The 20574-nt window shown below is 27.1% G+C and overlaps 3 protein-coding genes across 4 annotated transcripts; 2 read left to right on the top strand and 1 right to left on the bottom strand.

Moving 5' to 3' along the window:
• Window positions 1-1370: 1370 nt before the first annotated feature.
• On the bottom strand, window positions 1371-20438 carry LOC105145765 (glycosyltransferase 25 family member). Of its 2 annotated transcripts, none has more exons than XM_011055562.2 (10): window positions 20086-20438; window positions 19203-19431; window positions 18391-18733; window positions 17937-18056; window positions 17546-17735; window positions 3465-3539; window positions 3223-3280; window positions 3032-3159; window positions 2542-2742; window positions 1371-2255 (listed from the first exon to the last, which is right to left on the bottom strand). In XM_011055562.2, exons 1-10 carry the CDS (start codon window positions 20298-20300, stop codon window positions 2081-2083), a joined length of 1734 nt encoding a protein of 577 aa, XP_011053864.1. In that variant the 5' UTR covers window positions 20301-20438; the 3' UTR covers window positions 1371-2080. The 2 variants fall into 2 exon arrangements, with proteins under 2 accessions (XP_011053864.1, XP_087270225.1); XM_087414099.1 differs by having other exon boundaries at window positions 19981-20196.
• On the top strand, window positions 7856-15594 carry LOC147907282 (adenosine receptor A3-like). The gene is made up of 9 exons (XM_011055561.2): window positions 7856-7902; window positions 11089-11348; window positions 11542-11628; window positions 12091-12232; window positions 12589-12702; window positions 12791-13029; window positions 13106-13293; window positions 14707-14848; window positions 15105-15594. Exons 1-8 carry the CDS (start codon window positions 7856-7858, stop codon window positions 14836-14838), a joined length of 1209 nt encoding a protein of 402 aa, XP_011053863.2. The 3' UTR covers window positions 14839-14848; window positions 15105-15594.
• On the top strand, window positions 15167-16266 carry LOC105145763 (uncharacterized). Its single transcript, XM_087414102.1, has 3 exons — window positions 15167-15305; window positions 15505-15673; window positions 16131-16266. The coding sequence occupies exons 1-3, from the start codon at window positions 15296-15298 to the stop codon at window positions 16180-16182; spliced, it is 231 nt and encodes a 76-aa protein (XP_087270228.1). The 5' UTR covers window positions 15167-15295; the 3' UTR covers window positions 16183-16266.
• Window positions 20439-20574: the final 136 nt, after the last annotated feature.

The raw sequence follows: 20574 nt of genomic DNA, 5'->3' as shown, positions 1-20574 counted from the left end.
TTATCTATTTTGGTCTCTTAACGATAGTTTACTAAGAGCGACTGTATGTATCGTTAAATTATTCCTGTATACGATTTAGATTTTATATGGATTTTGAAAAAGACTCTGTGAAGTCAAAACGTTAACCATATTGTATCTTTAAGAAAATACCTATATAGCTTTAAGCATGTCTACATCCTTATAGTTTTGCTCGTCACTATTGTCGTTTCAAATATTTTTATGTGTTACTAAGCAAGAAAATGAGCGATTTATTTATTAAAATATTCGTATTACCGTATAAAAACAAATTCATTGTACTACCGCATTACTACATAACGAATACACTACAGAGAAATTTATTTTGTAAATTTGTCAATATATACATATACTGTATACGTATTTATAAAATTCGTATATTTGTATTTAATTAAAACATTTGTATTTCAATATATATTTAATCGCATACTGTTATTTATTGTGTAAAAATTCTAATTAAATAATTTACAAAATAAAAATGTTTGTAACACCCTTAATTTTGTGCATAGACGTAGCTCGTTGGATACTTCGGAGCGCAAAATAGGATAGGTTCGTTCGGGAGGTGCAATGAATCACAATTCGTGTATTTAATGCTGATATGAAAATAATGGTATTATAATGTGAAAAATATAGTACAGATTGGTACGTGCGTGCGTGCGTGCGTGCGTGCGTGCGTGCGTGCGTGCGTGCGTGCGTGCGTGCGTGCGTGCGTGCGTGCGTGCGTGCGTGCGTGCGTGCGTGCGTGCGTGCGTGCGTGCGTGCGTGCGTGCGTGCGTGTGTTTTTGTGTATGTACAGAAAACCCTACTCCTTTTCTACCGTCAAGGCCTAGTAGTCGGAGAACCGACAGTCGAGAAAAAAAAAAATATATATATACATAAGTTTTACAAAACATTCACGTGGTTCACGAAAAGTTTAGACAATATTGTATATGCCTCATATAAGAACTATGAGAATTTTAATTGACATTTAGATGTTATATGGAAGTCACATGTTTTAACGTTATCCCAACATTAGCTAATGTTTTTTTAAAAAATATAAAAAATGTGTACAGACTTTTATGTTCTATATGAGCTTTTTCTTCAAAGGTGATAACATTCTTGTACGATTAGTTATCAATGAAATATTTAAAAAATGTTTTAGAGTTTAGACAATATTGTATATGCCTCATATAAGAACTATCTGAGAATTTTAATTGACATTTAGATGTTATATGGAAATCACATGTTTTAACATTATCCCAACATTAGCTAATGTTTTTTTAAAAAATATAAAAAATGTGTACAGACTTTTATGTTCTATATGAGCTTTTTCTTCAAAGGTGATAACATTCTTGTACGATTAGTCATCAACGAAATATTTAAAAAATGTTTTTATTTGGCACATTTTTAGGTATGATATACATTCAAATATTTTTTTACAATGTTGATACATACAATATATGTAAAAGTATTAAAAAAAAACACTTTTTCGAATTTTATGCAATGTTTTGCGAGCAATGATTTATGTTATTCTTACTATAAAAATCGATATTAGATAAAAGAGTATATTTATATGTTTATTCGCATAATATCTATACTTAAACAAATATGTCTTCAAAGGAATCTATAAAACTATGGCATCTTCTTTTTCTGCGAAAAGATATAAGATATATAAGGTATTCCTGTACACTGTGCCCAAATAATGACTGCATCATCTCTCATGGACACATAAAGCAAACTGAACTGTGTGAATCGAAAAGTCAATTTACAATTTTCGCAATAATTAATGAGAAATTAATTCTTAAACATCATTCGTGCTAAATATAAATCAATGCAGGTGTTTTATTTCGCCACTGGTGCATTATCGTTGCTGTTTGTATAATCATAAAAAACTGGCGACATTTAAATGGCCGTATCTTATATGCTAATCGATTATAAACTACAAATTAATAGTACATGGCAATATAACGGCAGTATAGGTATTTTACGTTAAAAAATGTTTCAATTTGTTATATAAAATAGATTATTGGCAGATTTCATCGACTAGATAAATTGCTATTTTTTTTATCTTATAATTTCCTTTTGATTATAGTTCTTCTTTTTTTTCCAAGTTATCAATAAAAGTATCATGAACGAGTTTGGAGTCTTCCGTGTCGCTAATGTGTCCATCCTCGCCGGTATAATGTGACGGATAAATTAAAAGTGGATTTGTAGATAAGATAATCAAATCCCGAGTGGGAAATTGAGCCGCCCACTGTTTCCTATTAAAATGTCAAAATGAATATTAAGACTCATCAAGTCATTCTTACTAAGGATACATTATATAATATGAAATCGCAACTTTTACAACGTTCAATCGAATTTTATGAGATTTATCATTAATCTATACATATATGTATAAATAATTTATACATATATACATATATACATATGTATATATTTCCTGAAATTAATCTCTTTTGGTTCGAATTCAAATATTGATTTTTCCACGAAATGAGATATGTATATACATTTCCTAAAACTTTGAACATCAATCATTTCACATACTCAGGATGCGTATCCGAGAGAATCGGAAGGAATTCATCAACGGGAATTAATTTCTCGAGAGGCATAGCATCGATCAATTTTTTCGCTCCGCTTTCCGACAAGATGTAACCAAGAGTCCAGTAACTATATCCTGCTCGTACCAAAAATTTAGATCCTTCCACTAGATTCTCTGACTTCACCAATTTTTTTCTTCCCATGTATCTAAAATAAAATTGTGAAAAAATGTAACGTGCCAATTTTAGATCCGATGTCTCTCAGAATTAATTTTCCTCAAATAAATTTACTTTCATTGCCATAAAATTCAAAAAGAGCGAGAAAATTATTAAATCAATTTTATCACTGCTATAATTACAAACTAATACAACAAAGCTTTAATTTTTTTATTTCAATCTCTTTTTATTTCAATCTTTTTTCTTCGATTTTTCAATATAACTATTAACAAAATAGTTTGATGATTGGAAAATAATAAATTTTACTAAATATGACTTACATCAAATCCCATTCAAGTTTGAGATTAGACAATTCCGCCAAAACATAATCGACTTTCTGTCGAAAGAATGGCTCGAAGCGAACATCATCCTCCAACACCATAACGCTTTTATAACCGTGCTCTAGTACCTAATAATATATATTACGTCAGTAATTAATTTTTTTTTTCCACTCAAGAGTGCCTTTTATTACCTTTTGCCATACGATATAATGACTCAGAAAACAGCCAATCTCTCCCATCGTCATTGGTCTATGCGCAAAGGAAAATAAATTATTATAGAGAATTATAAAGGAAAGTAGTACAAACGACTTCATATTTAAAGTAAATTTGACAGATCATGTATCATTAACGAACAATCTGGCTGTCTGAAATTTTCTTTTTTAAATTTAAATTTAATCGATTAAATAAAATTTTTTCATGCGTTTATTTTCACCTTTTATGATAAGGATCCGAATATTCGGACATCGGTATCACGCCCCATTTCTTCAGGGAACTCTTGTTCAAAGCCCTGAAATGATAAAAGAGAAATGAGATGAGATTAAATAAATTGGCACAAATTGACGAAAAATACATGATAATGAGAACTTCTTGGAAAAGGTATAACCGAAAAATAAGTTCATTAAGGCAATCTAAAATATATCATTACTCCATAGTTAAACAATGAAATGTTAACTAGAATAGCTAATATATTGATGCCCATATAACTTATACATATAATATGTATAGAAATAAACAAAATATAGTTCAATGTAATATTTAAAAAGCCTTTTTCCTTAAATGTCTGACAATAAATAAATATATATAAAGTAACTTTATATATATTTATTTATTGTCACAATATTTATTTATTAAACTTTATTAAAATTCAATATCCGATTGAAGCTGCGAATCTATCAATTAAAATTGAAATTTAATCGTAAAAATAAATCTTTTAGTATTGTATATAACTGTATTATACATATATATAATTAATTGCCTACAATTCAATTTGTTGTCCAGATAAAAAAAAAGTATTTATAGAAAATTTCAAACCAAACATAAATGAGAAAACAAAGAGCTGCTCGCTGCGTAAATTAAGCTTTCCCTGGTTTGGATTACATACACCTACATTAGACTCCTAATCTTACTTCCGAGAAAGAGATTCCATCCCCATAGGCACTATAATAGCGTTTCATTAAATTTCACACGACGAAACCACCGCAAATTTTACTGTATCTACCATCGACATTAATCGGGTATCATTCGAAAGTGGCATTTTAACTATTTCTTTTGTTTATTTTTAACAGGACAACAATCTTGAAATATTATGATATGAATAAAATTAATAAGGGCTAAACGAGCCATAAGAAAACGATATGAAATAAATAATATAATATATTCAATAAAAATATAGCTACAAACGGTTTCGATCCCAATCGAGTCAGTCTCAATATTAGACACAACATAATATAATGATATTATTGAATTCAAATTATAAATGAATATTATTGAACATAATATTATTGAATTCAAATTATGAATTTTAATTAGAACAAAAATTAAAATTGTAGGTTTAAAAATAATGAAAAAAAATACAGACTAATAACAGATGTAAGGTCGCTAGATTCTATCATGTGATTATCAAGCTGATAAGTCTGAAATGTTCTTTTGCGCAGCATAGATGTTATAGTATATTCCATTATCAATCAATAAGAATATATATACAGAAAATTAACGCTTACAAATGTGTCATAATAATTAAATTATTCCGTGTCATTCTGCCTATTTAGACCTTGTATTTGTTATTTTTATGTGGACCATCTCAGATTATAATATTAATCGTTTGTTGTAAGAAGGCTATCTAAAATTCTTACTTTATTTCAATTAAACTCGTGATTGCAATTAATTTTATTATTTTTTAGTTATTCATCGGTTAGTAATAACCGATGAATCTGTCTTTTTCTTTATATCTGACTTATGTTCATGTAATCTAGTTTTTAACTTTCTCTTCGTTTGATTCACGTAGTTGGCATCACAATCCTCGTAATATATATGTTATAAACAACTTCTTGATGAGATAAGAAATCTAATTGGACTTTGCCTCTTTTAATGTAATTTTTAAGAGTTAGGAAATATGTTAATTTTGAATTCATTTTAAGAGCAATGGGCACAACCAGCAAACAAGAATGGATTAAAATGGATTGAAATTTTTTTCTATCCAAATCGGTATTTTATAAAAAAAAAATATAGCAAATACTTTTTTTGGATTTAATTAGATTCAATTGGATGCAATTGGATTGAAAAACTGCATCTCCTATTCAAAATGTTGAATTGAACAGTATTCACAATGCACAGAAAAAATTAATAATATTATTTTTAGATTGAAAGACATAGAGATATGCTCCATGCAATTCCTATAAATGAATAAAAATGCATTCAGAATTGAAAAGCATTCATTTTAACATTCGTGAATCAATATTTCTGAAAATCTGAATCCATTTCAATTCATTTCAATCCATTCTCGTTTGAAAGCTTTCAGAAACCGACATATAGGATAATATTATAAAAAAATTTTGAGCAATTTTTCTTTTTTTATTGGAAGATTGTACAATACTATTTTTATGAATGTGATAATTTAATCTATTATGTATAATGGAAAAAATGAAGTACCCTTATCGACATAATTTGATTTATTTGAGCTATTCTTTACTATATACTTTATTATGATATACTTTATTTTATATCTCAAGGGAATCTCGAAGCTATTTATTTGAAAAATGATGCTCGATTTTCCGACCCTGTCCATGATAAATTAAAAGAAAATAATAAAATACAAAACTGAAAAAAGGGATGAAGTGTTTCGAAAGGGTGAACCCTTCGATTTTATTGTCGATTGGTATATTACTCTATTTTAATGTGCTACATATGATTACAAATACAATATAATCATAAAAATTACCGACAAGGTTATTTTGGCGGTCATTTGTAGTCTGACTAAGCGTCACTACTCACGTAGTGCTTGTCAATATATGCTGTCGTGCTGAAAGATGGATAAGACGTACAATTTTTTTATGACTTTCCACACGAAGTGACTCCAACCACATCTCCTTCCCTGTTTAGGGGCGCATGACTTTCACGCGAAACGCGCAAAAAAAATGTGAAAAAAGTCGTTTTTTAAATATTTAACTTTGAAAATGTTCTTATCGGCAATTTTCATAATCGTAATTAGGGCATCAAAATACAGTAGTACGTCAATCGACAAGAAAATCGAAAGGGAATTCACTTTTTTAGAACTCTATCCTTATCTCACGAAAAACATGTCAAGTATATTAATTATACATATAACATTGCTAACACATTTTCTTATAACGCCAATATATTTGAAAGGCAAAATAGTACGTATGTTTTTTACCCCTAAATCATATCATAAGCAATCTATATCTACTATACGAAGGTTAAAGGAGAGATCCTATAATCTTATAACATCGAAATATCTTACTTATTAAATATATTAAAGATATTAGAAGAAGATTAAATATAGATATACAGAATATACAAAAAGAACAAATGCATGCGATACTGAGCATTTCGTTATACTATTAGGTGTTGGAATTAATTCGTAGCGTTTTACAAGTAATGGGAAGTACTTTCATTAATGTATTTTTTAATGCTCATGTGAAATAAATAACATTCTTTCATTAAAAACGCTACGAATTAATTCCAACACCTAATATAATGTATTTTACTACCCGAGTCGAAATTTTTCTCCTACTTTGAATTTTAGTTTTAAGATGTACGTAGACTCTAAAAATGACATATGTAGACTCTAGAGATTTATAATAAGTTCTAATCTAATGAATTGAGCTCTTACGTTGAGCCTGTAAATGGCAGTTATTACAAGATTTCCTATTTTTAGGTTCAAAAGAAGTTTTCTAAATAGAAGCTGTAAATTAAGTAATATTAAAAGAGGCCTTATTTCATTGTACAAATATCAAAACAGTTTATAAGATTTTTTGATAATTGAGATCGAAAGAGATTCAAAATATAATCAAAATTTTGACTCAGATATATTGAATAAAAATTTATTTGCATAACCAAGTACTAATTATAAATACTATTAAACACTCATTAGAAAATTCAGCATATCGATTAGAACTTGCACTATATAACTCGTCAAGTTCTATCAGTTGTATCCTCTTGAGTGTTTGACCTATGTTACCAAGGTTTATCAGTAAATGGACAGAGAGGAAAGACATACACGGAATGGCAAAGTTATCCCGTCCTTTGCTAAGCTTAAGCTCGATCATTAGTACAAAGTCACGCGACAATTACTTCCTTCTTCCCTCTCTGCAATTAGAATTAATGGTGTCTAAAGCTTTCAATACGAACATTGTCGTAACAAGAAAAAGGACACGAACTTTTTTTGGAGCAAACATTCATTGCAAAGCTGTTCAAAATTTGTCTCAAATCGGCAGCATCAATGAGATATGCATAATTATATTTTTAATATCGCAATCGCTTTTCGTTTCTACTTTATCATAGTTCGTAACTAAACTCAGATTTGAAGTTATTGTAAAAAATATATTTCATTCAAAATTAAACAAAAAGTTACAATTTTAAGTTTATTCATCGTTTATTCATTTAAGTTTATTCGTCACTTCGTGACGATGGTGATATTGATAATACGATCAATATTGCTCGGAGTTCGGACATCTTTGAACTTAACGTCAATGAATGTGCGTAGGGAATGTTTTAATTTTCTACGACATCTACGCACGTATCCATATTAAAATACGTTATCGATCCTTTCCCTTTTCCCTTTTGTTCTTTTATATACATCAGAGGATGGAGTTCCAGCGCGGGAGATCCAGGCATTCTGCGCCTAACATCCTGTGAGTCTGCGCGTAATAATTTCAAAAGGACTCGGACTATTCAGTACGCGAAAATCTTTCAGTCTATCAAGAACGATCATCCTATCAACATTGCATCGTACGACAATTAAAAGAAGTTATGAAATTACGTGACAATAATTTAAGCAAAAATCGACGCTAAAATAAAATTAAACTTTTATAAATAAAAAGGAAGGATCCAGAACACCTGGGAAAAAGCTAACCATAAATTGTAATCTTAATTTGAAGTTGCTGCTGATTTTCAAAATAAAGAGGAAAAATTCATGCAAGTATATATTTTATATTACATGTATCATATATGTATATAAATTATATGTGCAATATATGATATTTTTAAACGCAATTATTTAAATATAGATAAATAATTAATTTTTTATTTAATTTCTATTATATAGTGATTACAAAATAAAATTGCAAATATATTAGGTGTTGGAATTAATTCGTAGCGTTTTACAAGTGATGAGAAGTACTTTCATTAATGTATTTTTTAATGCTCATGTGAAATAAATAACATTCTTTCATTAAAAAACGCTACGAATTAATTCCAACACCTAATAATTATAAATAAAATATTAAAATTTTTTAAAAATTACGAAACTTTTATCGAAATAAAAAATGTTTATCTCATTTTGATGATACGATCTTATAATTTAATCAAAATGTTTTTATCGCGCGTATCACGACACATAAGGTATTTTAATCATTAATCAGATACACGCATGTACGAGCAAAATAAATAGAACAACTGATAGCTTTTGCACAAACGATTTGTCATGATTTCTTTCTCTTCATTTTGTCATTTCTTCCAAAAAAAATTTACGAAATTTGAATAAATATTTGTTTAAATAGTACACAAATAGGACTATTTACTTACAGTAAATAAATATTTGTTCAATTCAAAAAAATTAAACTTAAATTTAAGTATCATTTATTAAATGCAATAAATATTTTCTGTAAGCAAATAGTCAGACATTTAATAAAAATCTTATATTGCGAATGAAAAAAAAACATTAAGAATATTAAGAGGAAGATGGTTCATCAACCTTTTTGTAACTCGAAATAGAAATTCAATATTTCAGAAATTTAATACGATACCAATCCTCTCCTTCGGGCTGTAAATATCCGTGAAATTTATTATTCGAATAAATTCAAATATACGATTCCTGATATTCTGTAATGCGCAAAATATATTCAAGAATCATCGAATCAAACAATCTTAATGATTATGATAAAAATTTATTTATTCAAATCTATTAACATATTAAATAAAAATAATATAGTTAATATAAATATTATAATATTCAAAAAGAAAATATAAAATTTTCTTATTAATATAAAATATAAAATTTATACTATTTATTTTCATTTAAAAAATTTGCAAACATCCTAGTGTCTTTTCCAATTATTCAAACTACACAAGAGAAAATACAATTATTACATTCGTATTGTCTTTTGAACAATGTTCACTTTCTTCGTGCTGACTATGCTAATAATAAATATTTTCTAATATATGTATTTATAGTCAATATGAAAATAAAGAAACAAAGTTGAAATAAAATCTGCCTAAAAATAATATCTGCTGGAATATATATGTATCTTATACATTTATACTCTTAAATTTGTCAAAATTTTTTTTCAATCAATCATTAAGAGCTAATTATTTTTATTTAATTTTAATTAATTAATAGAATTAAAGAAATTTAATTAATATCATATTAGTTTTAAAATTAAACATTTATATACAATATTTTTACAAAAATTATCAGATTTTTTAAATAATGCGATCGAGCATATGATTTCATATATATTTTTATAAATTTTAACTTTTACTAAGAAATTTGTAATATTTCAGTCAAATAATAAAATATTTTAATGTGTTCAAATATATTTGAAAAAAAAATTTTATCTCTATTTTTATCTAAGAAAAATTACATTAGTTTTTAATAAGAAATATCAATCTATATATCAAATATTACTAAACACTTTTTGTTTACTTCGTATGGAGGTAATATAAAGAATCACTAGCAATCAATCTTTCTTATTTGACCCTTCTGTTTCAACTTGTATAGAATCGAAACAATGCGAGAGTTTTAGAAACGCAACTTTTTCGTTCAAACAAAAAGTTATTTATTAAGCTTAAATTGAAAATATAATACTGCTTATAATAAGAAATATGTCAAACAGCATAATACTTGTAAAAACATATATACTTTATTAAAATTAAAAAATTAAAATTAAATTATAAACGAAATTTGCATTTAATCTGCAATATCTTAAAGGAATATTAAATTAATTTTAAACATTAATTGTTAACTTATAAAGAATTTCGTTAACTCTAGATTATTAATCATTAATTTTTTATTAATTAATATCCTAACTAAACAATTTAATTAGAAAATAAATAGTAATTCAAGAGTAAATCTTTGAAATGAAATCTTTATATCGGTAGCGATAGAAAACTATTGTGCAATTTTTATTTTTTCCTTAGAAAATGATTTTACACGTTTTGGTTCATTGAAAAAAAATGCCAGAAATTTAATTGCTCTTCAAAGTGAACAAAAAAAGATACAAGTGTAAATAATAGTAATTAATGATTAAATAGTAGTTGGAATTTAGGAACTTTGTCAAGAAAAAACTCTCGATCGTTAGAAAGAGCAGATAGATGGAAAAATTATTGGAAACACATCTTTTCAGAAACATTCCACTTATATAATATTATTAGGTGTTGGAATTAATTCGTAGCGTTTTTTAATGAAAGAATGTTATTTATTTCACATGAGCATTAAAAAATACATTAATGAAAGTACTTCCCATCACTTGTAAAACGCTACGAATTAATTCCAACATCTAATATAATATTTCTCTGTCGAATCAACATATATTTCTTAATCGACATATAGACCTTTTTTGTAATAACTAGCTAAAAAATTAAGTTTTATAAAAAATATCACTTTCATGATTTCATGGTTTGTTTTATTATCAGAAAATATTAAGAATAAATAATATTTTACGTATTTAAGAAATATAATATTTAGAAAAGGAAGTACTTATATTTTAATCTTGTAATATATTTACTATGAACTTTGTTTACGCTTTTATTTTTTATTATACTTTCAGTTAATGTTTGACGTAGAATCTTTCTTCATCAAATATAAATTATATTTTCAGATCAAAGTTTGTAACAAAGCGAAGTAACAGTACAAGCATGTCGACAGAACTCATGAACGCAACAATGATTAACGAAATGACACAGAGTGAGATTACATCCAGTGAAATTAAAAATATTAAAATATTATACTTATATGGCGTATCACTTTTAATGTTGTTCTGTGTCATTTCAATAATTGTAAATATAAAAATCTTAATAACCACGTTCTGGATTAAGTGTCCGCTTAGTCCAACATTATATATTAGTTTGAGTCTAACAGGTACAGTAACGTATATATATATATATATATATATATATATATATATATATAGGTATATACATGTGGTACATATATGTATATTATATTGATAGAAATGTGACATAAATAAAAAATTAGCATTTTTGAGATAATAGAAGTAAATTGACCTTAAAACACTTCTTGAAGAAAATTATGTGAAAATAATTTTTTACAGGTGCAGATGCTTTTTCCAGCTTTTTTCTGGGAATAGAACTGTTGCTGAATAGTTTCATACCTATTGGTCTCGGAATCGAATTGAAAGGTAAAATTCGGTTATAAATCATTTTTAATTAATTAAATATAGACGATTTTTATGTAAACTTTAAACGTAATTCATCTTTGCGCTCTACAAATTTTTAATCTTTAAATCTTAAAAATTAACATTTATCAAATAATAGAAAAAAACTGAATTCGAAAAGATAACTTTCAAAAAGATATATTTAATAATTCTTTTATTTTATGATACAGAATATCATAAAAATTTTTCTTTTCTATTCGACTTTCTCAATGCATTACAGAATTAATTATTTTAATAGAGCTTTAAGATGCACAAAGCATAATTTCCACATAAGCAATATAACAGTACTTTGATTTTTTTTTTTAAGAAACCACATCACATTTTATTTAATTCTGTTGTGGGTGTTACATAAATGTTGTGGGTGTTTTATAAATATAAAAATCGAATTTATTAATATAAAAAAATATTCGATCACGTTACTCTTAGGCATAAATTGTTTTTTATTGGCTCTCGAAGTTGTAAGATTGGGAAGCGTGATAATTACAGTATATCATCTATTGGCTTTGGCGGTTAATCATTATTTGGGCATTCTTAAACCACTTCACTACCTTTCAATCATGACACACAGGTAATTTAATTCACTTCTTTGCAGGATTGGAAAAAACCCGAGCTTTTTTTAAAAAAGCTCAGTCTATTAGCTTTTTTGGGGATTGTATTGGATTTTATTGGGATTTTTTGAGTTTTTTGTTATAAAATTGATTATTTGATACTTTTTTTCAGATATATATACAATATATATAATATTTTATAATATTTAAAATTGTAATATAATTTTATTTAAAAGCATATTTGATTTTAATACATATTTGATTTTATATTGGTCCCCTTTCCGTAAATTTACTTGAAATTGAATCTAAATTTAAATATCTATAAAATATGTAATATAAAGAATTTTCATAAGCTGTATTTTGATTTTTTTTTTAGAAAAACCAAGATTTTATTAATTCTGCTGTGGATGTTACCCATTTCTTTCTTTGCGGTATACTTCAATTTAATTGAAAACAATGGTTTCCAATCTGAAGGATGCCGAAACAACATGTAAGTGTAATTGTATCAATTAAATAATTACAATTGTCTAATTACTAATTATTAATTTATTTTTGACTGAAAATGTCCTAACTTTCAGGTTTCTACGTCACCAAAAATTCCGCATTATATTCAGTAACCTGGTTTTTTGGCCCTTCGTTTTAATGGTGTATATTTATATTCATATCCTCTACATAGTCAAGAGACACCAAACAATAAGACTCCGCTTTTACGAAACGGGATCTCCCGCTCAAATAAGAACAACATTACGCAAGAATTCCAACATTAAACAAATGACACGAAACTTTAGAGCTGTCCACACAACGTTATACATACTCGGTAAGACTTTTAATATAAAATACAATATGTATATAATTATTGTATTTTAAAAATTTATATTCTATGTAACTTCTAGGAAGTTTCGTAGTCGGATGGATGCCAGCAGTAATAACGTTTGTGCTGGTTTGTGACGACTGCATATTGCAATTAAATAGGGTGTCGGCGCGTGTGATATTTTTTATCCACGTTATAAATAATGGTCTCATTATCCTAAAAACTTTGGTAAATCCTATTATTTACGCCGCCCAAATGGACGAGATTAAGGTAAATTAGTTTATTACATACGGAGAAAAATAATCTGCTGGCATAGCAGATTTTATGCTACTATAACAAAATCTATCAGTTACTATGTGAACAGCAAAGAGATGTGTTAAAAGTACTGATTGTGACTTATTTGCTGGATATAATTTAGCTAAAACTACAAATTATTTTGCTGTAAGAATAAATGAATTGTTGTTTAATCAATTAATTTTTTTTGTTATATTATCAATAAAATTTGTTGCAAAAGCAAAGCACATTTGAAGAACTGTAGCAAGATGATTTTGTTCTATAAACAATTTATTTGAACTACACGAACAAATCAAATTTGCTATTGTAACAAGATATGTTTACTAAATTAATGACATATTGATTGTATGAACGAAATAACTGAAAGAATATTTTAGCAATAATTTGCTATACGAAATCTGTTAGATAATTGGAGAATGCCTGAAGAAATTATTTCAAAATAAATACATCTTTTTAATACATCTCTCGATCAGGCAATAAACATGATCGAGAGATGTATTAAAAAGATGTATTTCTTCGGGCATTCTCCAACTGTCCAGCAGATTTCATATCAATATGAATACACATTGACGTTGAATAAAGTAACAAAAGTATATCATATGAATAAAGTAATAAAAGTATATAAAAGTGAATAATAGGAAAAATGAAAATAAAATATTGAGAGATCACTCGCAACAACACGCAACGATGAACGCAACGATGTTATAATAACAGAAGACTCTAGAAAAGAGATGACAGTCATTTCGTATAATAGAAGGCGCATCCTAACAAATCAAATTTTGCTATAATAACAAATCAATTACAATAACAAATTTCTTTTACTATCATAATGGATTTGAATAAGCTAGCAGTAATAATTTTGTTCCAATAGTAAATTTTGCTTTAACAGCAAATTAATTTTAGTTCTAAAGACAAAGACACACAGCAAATTTTTTCTATTTTAGCAACAAAATAAATTCTACTCTAATAACAAATAATTTCTAAAACTGATTATATCAACTAAATTTTATCGTTACCATTACGAATAAAAATACTAAAATTTTATCAAATTAAATTTTGCATGAAATTAAATAAATAATTTTGTGTTATGTACTTATTTGCAAAATTACAATATGACTATGAAATTATGAATTCTCTTGCATCTTAATTATCTTATTTGATTATTTTGAAAGTATATACGTTAATGTTGTTTCTAGTTGACTAGGAAGCATTAAATCATTTTTTCAAATATTTTTAAAAATATTAATCCCTGAAACAAAATGACATTAGAATTTTTTTATTATATACATTAAATATCTCTTTTATGAAGAGTTTATATGTTTAAAATTTTGAAAATAAATTTTACATATGAATATAAATTTAAAAAATGGATAAAACGCGCTTTTTTAGATCGCCACGAGACGAATGCATGACGCCTTCTGCGGATGGTCAAAGCTCACTCATTTTACCACTGGCCGAAGGATCAATAGTGTTCGAAAAAGAACGGAAACAGAAAGATCAATCGGCGAGACCGCGCTATAAACTCGTTAAGGCAAATCAAAAATTTTTATATCCAATAAATTAAAACTATTAAGGTTACAAGACAAAATAATACATTATATGATAATATTTCGAATGTACAAATAACAATCGTTTCTATCTCCCACAGGTCATTATCAATGTTAAAGACAATTATCGGTTTTTGAAAGATTACAGTTAAAATTAAAATTCACGCATGTTTGAGCGGAAAGTTATTTGCGTTGCTTACAAAATGCGGTTAGATCTTTATGTACATGTATCTTCCATAGGTACTTCACGGAGTAAAAAGAAAGACCAAACTCAAGCGGCCGAAAAAAATGGGTTCGAAATACGGTGTCGGAAAAGCGCTGTATGGAAGAATAGAAATTCTCTAGTAAGAATTAAGACACCGAGTAATGATTTTTTATTGGTTCCACCATATATAAGGAAAAAGTAGTGTATACAAAACAGAATATACAAAATGATAGATGGTATGTATGTACATGGTGATGAATTCAATAAATATTGATGTAACATTAAATCATTTTTCTTTATAGTAATTATTTTAAACAAAATATTTGTATTATTTTAATACTATTTTTATGTATAGGCATATAGTCTATAACTTCAAACTTACGTACACAAAAATATATAAATGTAAAAGTATATTATTTTAAAGCTAATTTATAGATAAAATGCCTAACTGTGATGCAGAAGGTTGTAAAAATTCCTCGAAGGAAGGTTATAAAATATGTTCTATTCCTATAAAAAATAAAGAAAGATGTGCAATTTGGGTTGCAAATATACCTAAAAAATATGCAAAAACTGGACACCTACAAAATATTCCGTATTATGTCAGGTGGTATTCTAAAAATTCATATTCTTATATATATCCAGCAAACAAGGACGTTTCAATGATGTCTTATTGACTTTAGGGACATTATTTAACGTCATTTTATTTACTGAATATATGTATATACATATATACACGGAAAAAAACACAGCTGAAAACTTCACTGATTCAGCAAATCTGCAGTTGTCATATACAGATAGTCAATTTTCTATGTTAAAATAGCAAAGTTGACAGCTGAATAACATTAGCGATTTATTAAACCATCAAATCTTCTTAGCTGTCGATGTTGAATTCGTGTAGTAAATCATAGATTTGCTATACCACCCAATTAATTTTTTTTCCGTGTGTATATATGTATTAATACATATATGTGTATATATATATATATATATTAATACAATGTGATATAATGAGAATACATAAAAAAGAATTAATCTATTATTAATAAATTTATTATTTATAGATTCATTTTGAGCCTGAAATGTGGGAACGACTTCAAGCGGATAGCACATTAAAATTAAAACATAATGCTGTGCCTACTTTATTTAATCAAGATGGTAATTTATTTTTTTGTTTAATTCATTATCACTTCTTCATTATCACTTATATTATTAATTTTATAAAAATTTATAAAAGTATAGTCATCTATATGTTATGATAAATAATAATAAATAACATAATAATATGTTAATAATAATTATTAGTAATAATTATTATGTAATTAGTGTTAATATTTATAACTGTGGACTTTATTATAATAATGTATAACTTTTTATACATACACACATGCGCGCACACACAAACTGAGTTGGCCTTTTTCAGTTATTTTTCACTTTATTAAAATAACTATTCGCTGTCAAGGAAGTGTCTAGACCAAACCAAGTTTGCTAGCGGCGCCAGTTTTTTTATACAAAAATTTTTTTATTTCAATTAGATACTCTTATTTTCACGTATTTTTGTTTAAAAAGTCATTTTTTTCTTTAAGGAGCACATATATAAACGCGTATGATAATTTATGTAATGTTTTTTTGAGAAGAGCACGCATAGTTGGCGCCTTTTTTTTAGCTTTTTTTAAAAAGATATGACTTGAAGATAACATCTGTTCCTATAATCTGCATATTAATTTTACATATTAATTTATTTTTATATATATTATAATACTATTTTAATCAAATTTATTCTAAACATAAATATTCTAAGTAAGTATATTTTATTTATGACCAATTTTATCTCATGAAATTTTTTATTAATTGAATATTGAATCTGCATTTCATTCTTATTTGAAATTTTTCGATAGAGAAAAAAGATATTTAAATACATAAATATGAAAAAGAAAGAATATATTGTCGCAAAGTTGTCCTTAATTTATTTCATAGTTTCTAATAAAAGAATCTCAAGGAATCACAAGAAACATTCCTGAAGTCTGATTTTGATAAGCCTTTAACTTGTCTGGATGAAAATAAAGGACATGATTTTATACGTGCTCGCTTTCATTTTTAGGGAATAAAACATCCCTTGAAAAATACTTAAAAGTAAAAACGGGTATGTACAAAAAATATGTCTCCATTATTTTGGTCTAGATATATTAAAGTTTTCAAAATCGCAGATATTTTCGTGATGTTTCTTGTCAATACATTCCCTCATATTTTTATATTTTTAAAAACTTATTTAAAAGTAGAAAAATGAGGTACAATTTAAAAATATTTAATAACCAGATTAATAACCAGAGAATTATTTTTCTTAAAATGATTATATCTAAAAATAGACAGAATATTGGAGTTAAATTATGCACATATTTGCCCGAAATATTAATATATATCGAATTTTTGCATTTATAAAAGATATATTTCTTTTCATCTTGTCTAATGTATAACTTACCTACCATCCACTGCATCTATAATTTCCGCCCGAATACCGAGTTCTTCGAAAAGTCTATGCATCCTTCTACGTCTTTCTGGTCTTCTTAATAAATTTATCATGTAAATGTTATCCACACCCAGAGTGTCTTTCTCCGGATATATCACGAATTCTTTTAAATCATCCGACAATGGCAAATAATCGCTAAATGCTACAAAACGTAATTTATATCAATCAACTCTGTCAACAGGATAATATTATATTGTATAATAATATTATATTGTAATATTCCTAAATTTGAATATTATCGCATTAAATATTATATCACATAAATTTATTCTTATTCATTTACAATTATTTATTTATTTTATTCATTTATATTATGCTTCTTTTCTTACAGAAGCAAGCTTACCTAACATTTCCACTTTGGTATTAATCAACCGTTGCATATCTTCTGCGATAGTCTCATCATTCTCCAAAGGTACCATAATGAAACCATAAATGTCATCGTTACACACGAACAATGACACATCTATAACATAAACATTGGCTGTATTCCAAAATTCACTGCCAATGCTGAAAATGTATAGTACGTAATGTAAACTGTAGATTTTCAGCGCTGGTAATGAATTTTGAAACACAGTCTACATATATGTTGTACGTAAAAATTTTTAATAATCGAAATCAAATCTAATTCTTTATAAAATTAAAAGTTAAATCAAAATAGTAAGAACAAAATAGGCTAATAATTTTAAAGAATCAGCACTTAATTGGTGCAAATCTTGTATTATTATTTATAATTCATATTTTAACTTTTAAACACATGACAACTTTAATATATATAGATGATAACTTTTAATATTTACCTGATTTATTTGCTCCTATGGCAAAAGTTATGATATCGTCCACTGGTCCATCATAATCAGTCAATTTTTCGGCCTTATAGGTAAGATAATCAGAGTAGCGTCTTCTGAGATCTATGAGTACTACGCTATGGATCATGGGCACATTATGGCAATCAATTTTCTCGCGAAATAGGATCGGCTCGTAGAGCTCTGTTCGCAAATAATAATGTTCCGTTGTCATTCCAGCCCAAAAATTACTATACATGCCATCCGATCTTAATAAAGGCGCAACAACAGTATATTCCTTATGTATCAAATTACGAATAGTGCTTGGATTGATCAAAAAAACGTCAGCATCCAGCATCTGCACACATAAGAAGTTTTCTTTTCTTTCATTTTGTTCTTTTTTTTCATATAGTCTGTAAATATCCGTACATGCATCAGACAAACGAAAAAGTGACGCGATTCTCTATAATGCTACTATAATTTTTTTTTATTATATTGCTACTATAATTTTTTTTTATTATTAGTATTCTTGAAACTTATCTGAAATCATTCACTAGCAAATATTGTCTTACATCCTTAATATAATTATAAACTTTTTTATTATACCATCCATGGTATAATATTATATACATATAATATACACTATTAATTCAATTGTCAGTTACTCGAAGTAATATTTTTTATTATAATTTAATTTAACAGATACAATAAATTATAATTAAAAATTTTACTTCAAATTTGCCAGTTGAATTAATAACCAAAATTAAATTAATTGAAGTTTTTATTAATCAAAGTAACTGCAAGATAACAAAATAAGACTAGCTCACCAAAATAAAATCTGCCCATATTTCTTTTGCATAATCAAGCGCTTGTTCACGTAAATCTATTATATGTGCAAATCTGCGAGGCGACCAATCAGCAATCGATCTCTCATCCTCGAAACCTGTCGACGATGCATTCAAATGTACATTCATCGAATGATACATCTTGCTCCTCGAATTAATCCATTTGTTCAATATCTCGATCGAATTGTCAACATTGTTGTCGCTGCGTATCCTGAAATGATTAACATAAAATCTTCGCATCTTTCTTGAAGAGATTGCACTGTGATATTTTTCGTAGAAATATTTGTAAAAAGTTATCTTAAATCAAGATAAAAGTTAAACTATATTGTTCTAAATGAATATTAACAAATATAATAATACAAATAAAAATAGATAAATCTCCGAAAATCTACAGCGTGATGAAGTCTTCTAAAATTAGCGCAGCACAGACGTCCACATCCGGTATTACATATTCGCGCGTTTGCGAATCGACATGTTTCCGCATGCGCCGCGCATCGATTGGCGGATAACTTCAAATTTATAATATAAATAAATTTGAAATCGTGATAGAACGAATAAAAATGTGACAACAATCAATGGAAGCGATTATTTCGAAGTATTTCTAATTTTCTCGTATTCGTCCATACTTGAGATTTAGTTTTAGTTGATGATTACATATAATCATAATATAAGACAATTTTCAATAAATAATGAAAGTGAATTCTTGCATTATTTTAACATTTCAATGGAAAACGCTGATCAATTTTTTAATTATAAGTACCTCAATATCCAAAAACTGTTATATTGATGAATTTATAAGTGCTTCTTAGTTTTACGATATTTATCGTTACCGAATGAAAGAGTGAGGTTATGTCTAGTCACTCACCAAAAACTTATTCGCTTCTTTGGATAATCTTGGTTCTCTAACAAACTCAGAAAGTACGGCAGCGTGTGTGCCTTATTTCTAACAAGAACACTAATCAACACGGTCGGTTCTTTTAAGATTGTGTCGCACGTAACCAACCACGCAAAACCAATGAGAGAATAAATAATTAAATATCCTCGAAGGATCATCGTGATACAGACATAAAATCGGTACATTTTAATCACACACGTGTCTTTTCGTGTTCGCCTATTAGAAAATTTAGATAGACGAATGTGGAGATTATGTGAAGAGACAACTCCTCTAACATGATCTTTCTATCTCATCATTCTCATCCTATTTTCGTACGTAGGTGTGCGCAATCGATAAAACAGGAAATTATACGCAATGTTCATCACATAGTGGCTGCATTTCGTTAAATGTTTACTGCAGTGTGCAAACGTATACTGAAAATTTATAACGTAATGTGAACTATAAATTTTCAGTATTCAC

This window comes from Acromyrmex echinatior, chromosome 15, assembly GCF_024713525.1.
Source record: "Acromyrmex echinatior isolate Ae372 chromosome 15, ASM2471352v2, whole genome shotgun sequence".
Taxonomy (NCBI): domain Eukaryota; kingdom Metazoa; phylum Arthropoda; class Insecta; order Hymenoptera; family Formicidae; genus Acromyrmex; species Acromyrmex echinatior.
Note: the sequence above shows the minus strand (reverse complement) of the source record. Positions and strands in the feature narration are given on the sequence as shown.

Excerpts from the sequence above, each read along its gene's own strand:
- LOC147907282 (XM_011055561.2), top strand. The coding sequence starts at position 7,856 with ATGGAGTTCCAGCGCGGGAGATCCAGGCATTCTGCGCCTAACATCCT. Across the intron at positions 12,703-12,790 it reads GAAGGATGCCGAAACAACAT|GTTTCTACGTCACCAAAAAT; the intron begins GTAAGTGTAATT and ends CCTAACTTTCAG. Across the intron at positions 13,294-14,706 it reads CCCAAATGGACGAGATTAAG|ATCGCCACGAGACGAATGCA; the intron begins GTAAATTAGTTT and ends GCGCTTTTTTAG.
- LOC105145763 (XM_087414102.1), top strand. Across the intron at positions 15,674-16,130 it reads AATATTCCGTATTATGTCAG|ATTCATTTTGAGCCTGAAAT; the intron begins GTGGTATTCTAA and ends TATTATTTATAG.
- LOC105145765 (XM_011055562.2), bottom strand. The coding sequence starts at position 20,300 with ATGTACCGATTTTATGTCTGTATCACGATGATCCTTCGAGGATATTTA. Across the intron at positions 18,734-19,202 it reads TATGGGCAGATTTTATTTTG|ATGCTGGATGCTGACGTTTT; the intron begins GTGAGCTAGTCT and ends TTATGTGTGCAG. Across the intron at positions 18,057-18,390 it reads CATAGGAGCAAATAAATCAG|ATGTGTCATTGTTCGTGTGT; the intron begins GTAAATATTAAA and ends TTTATGTTATAG.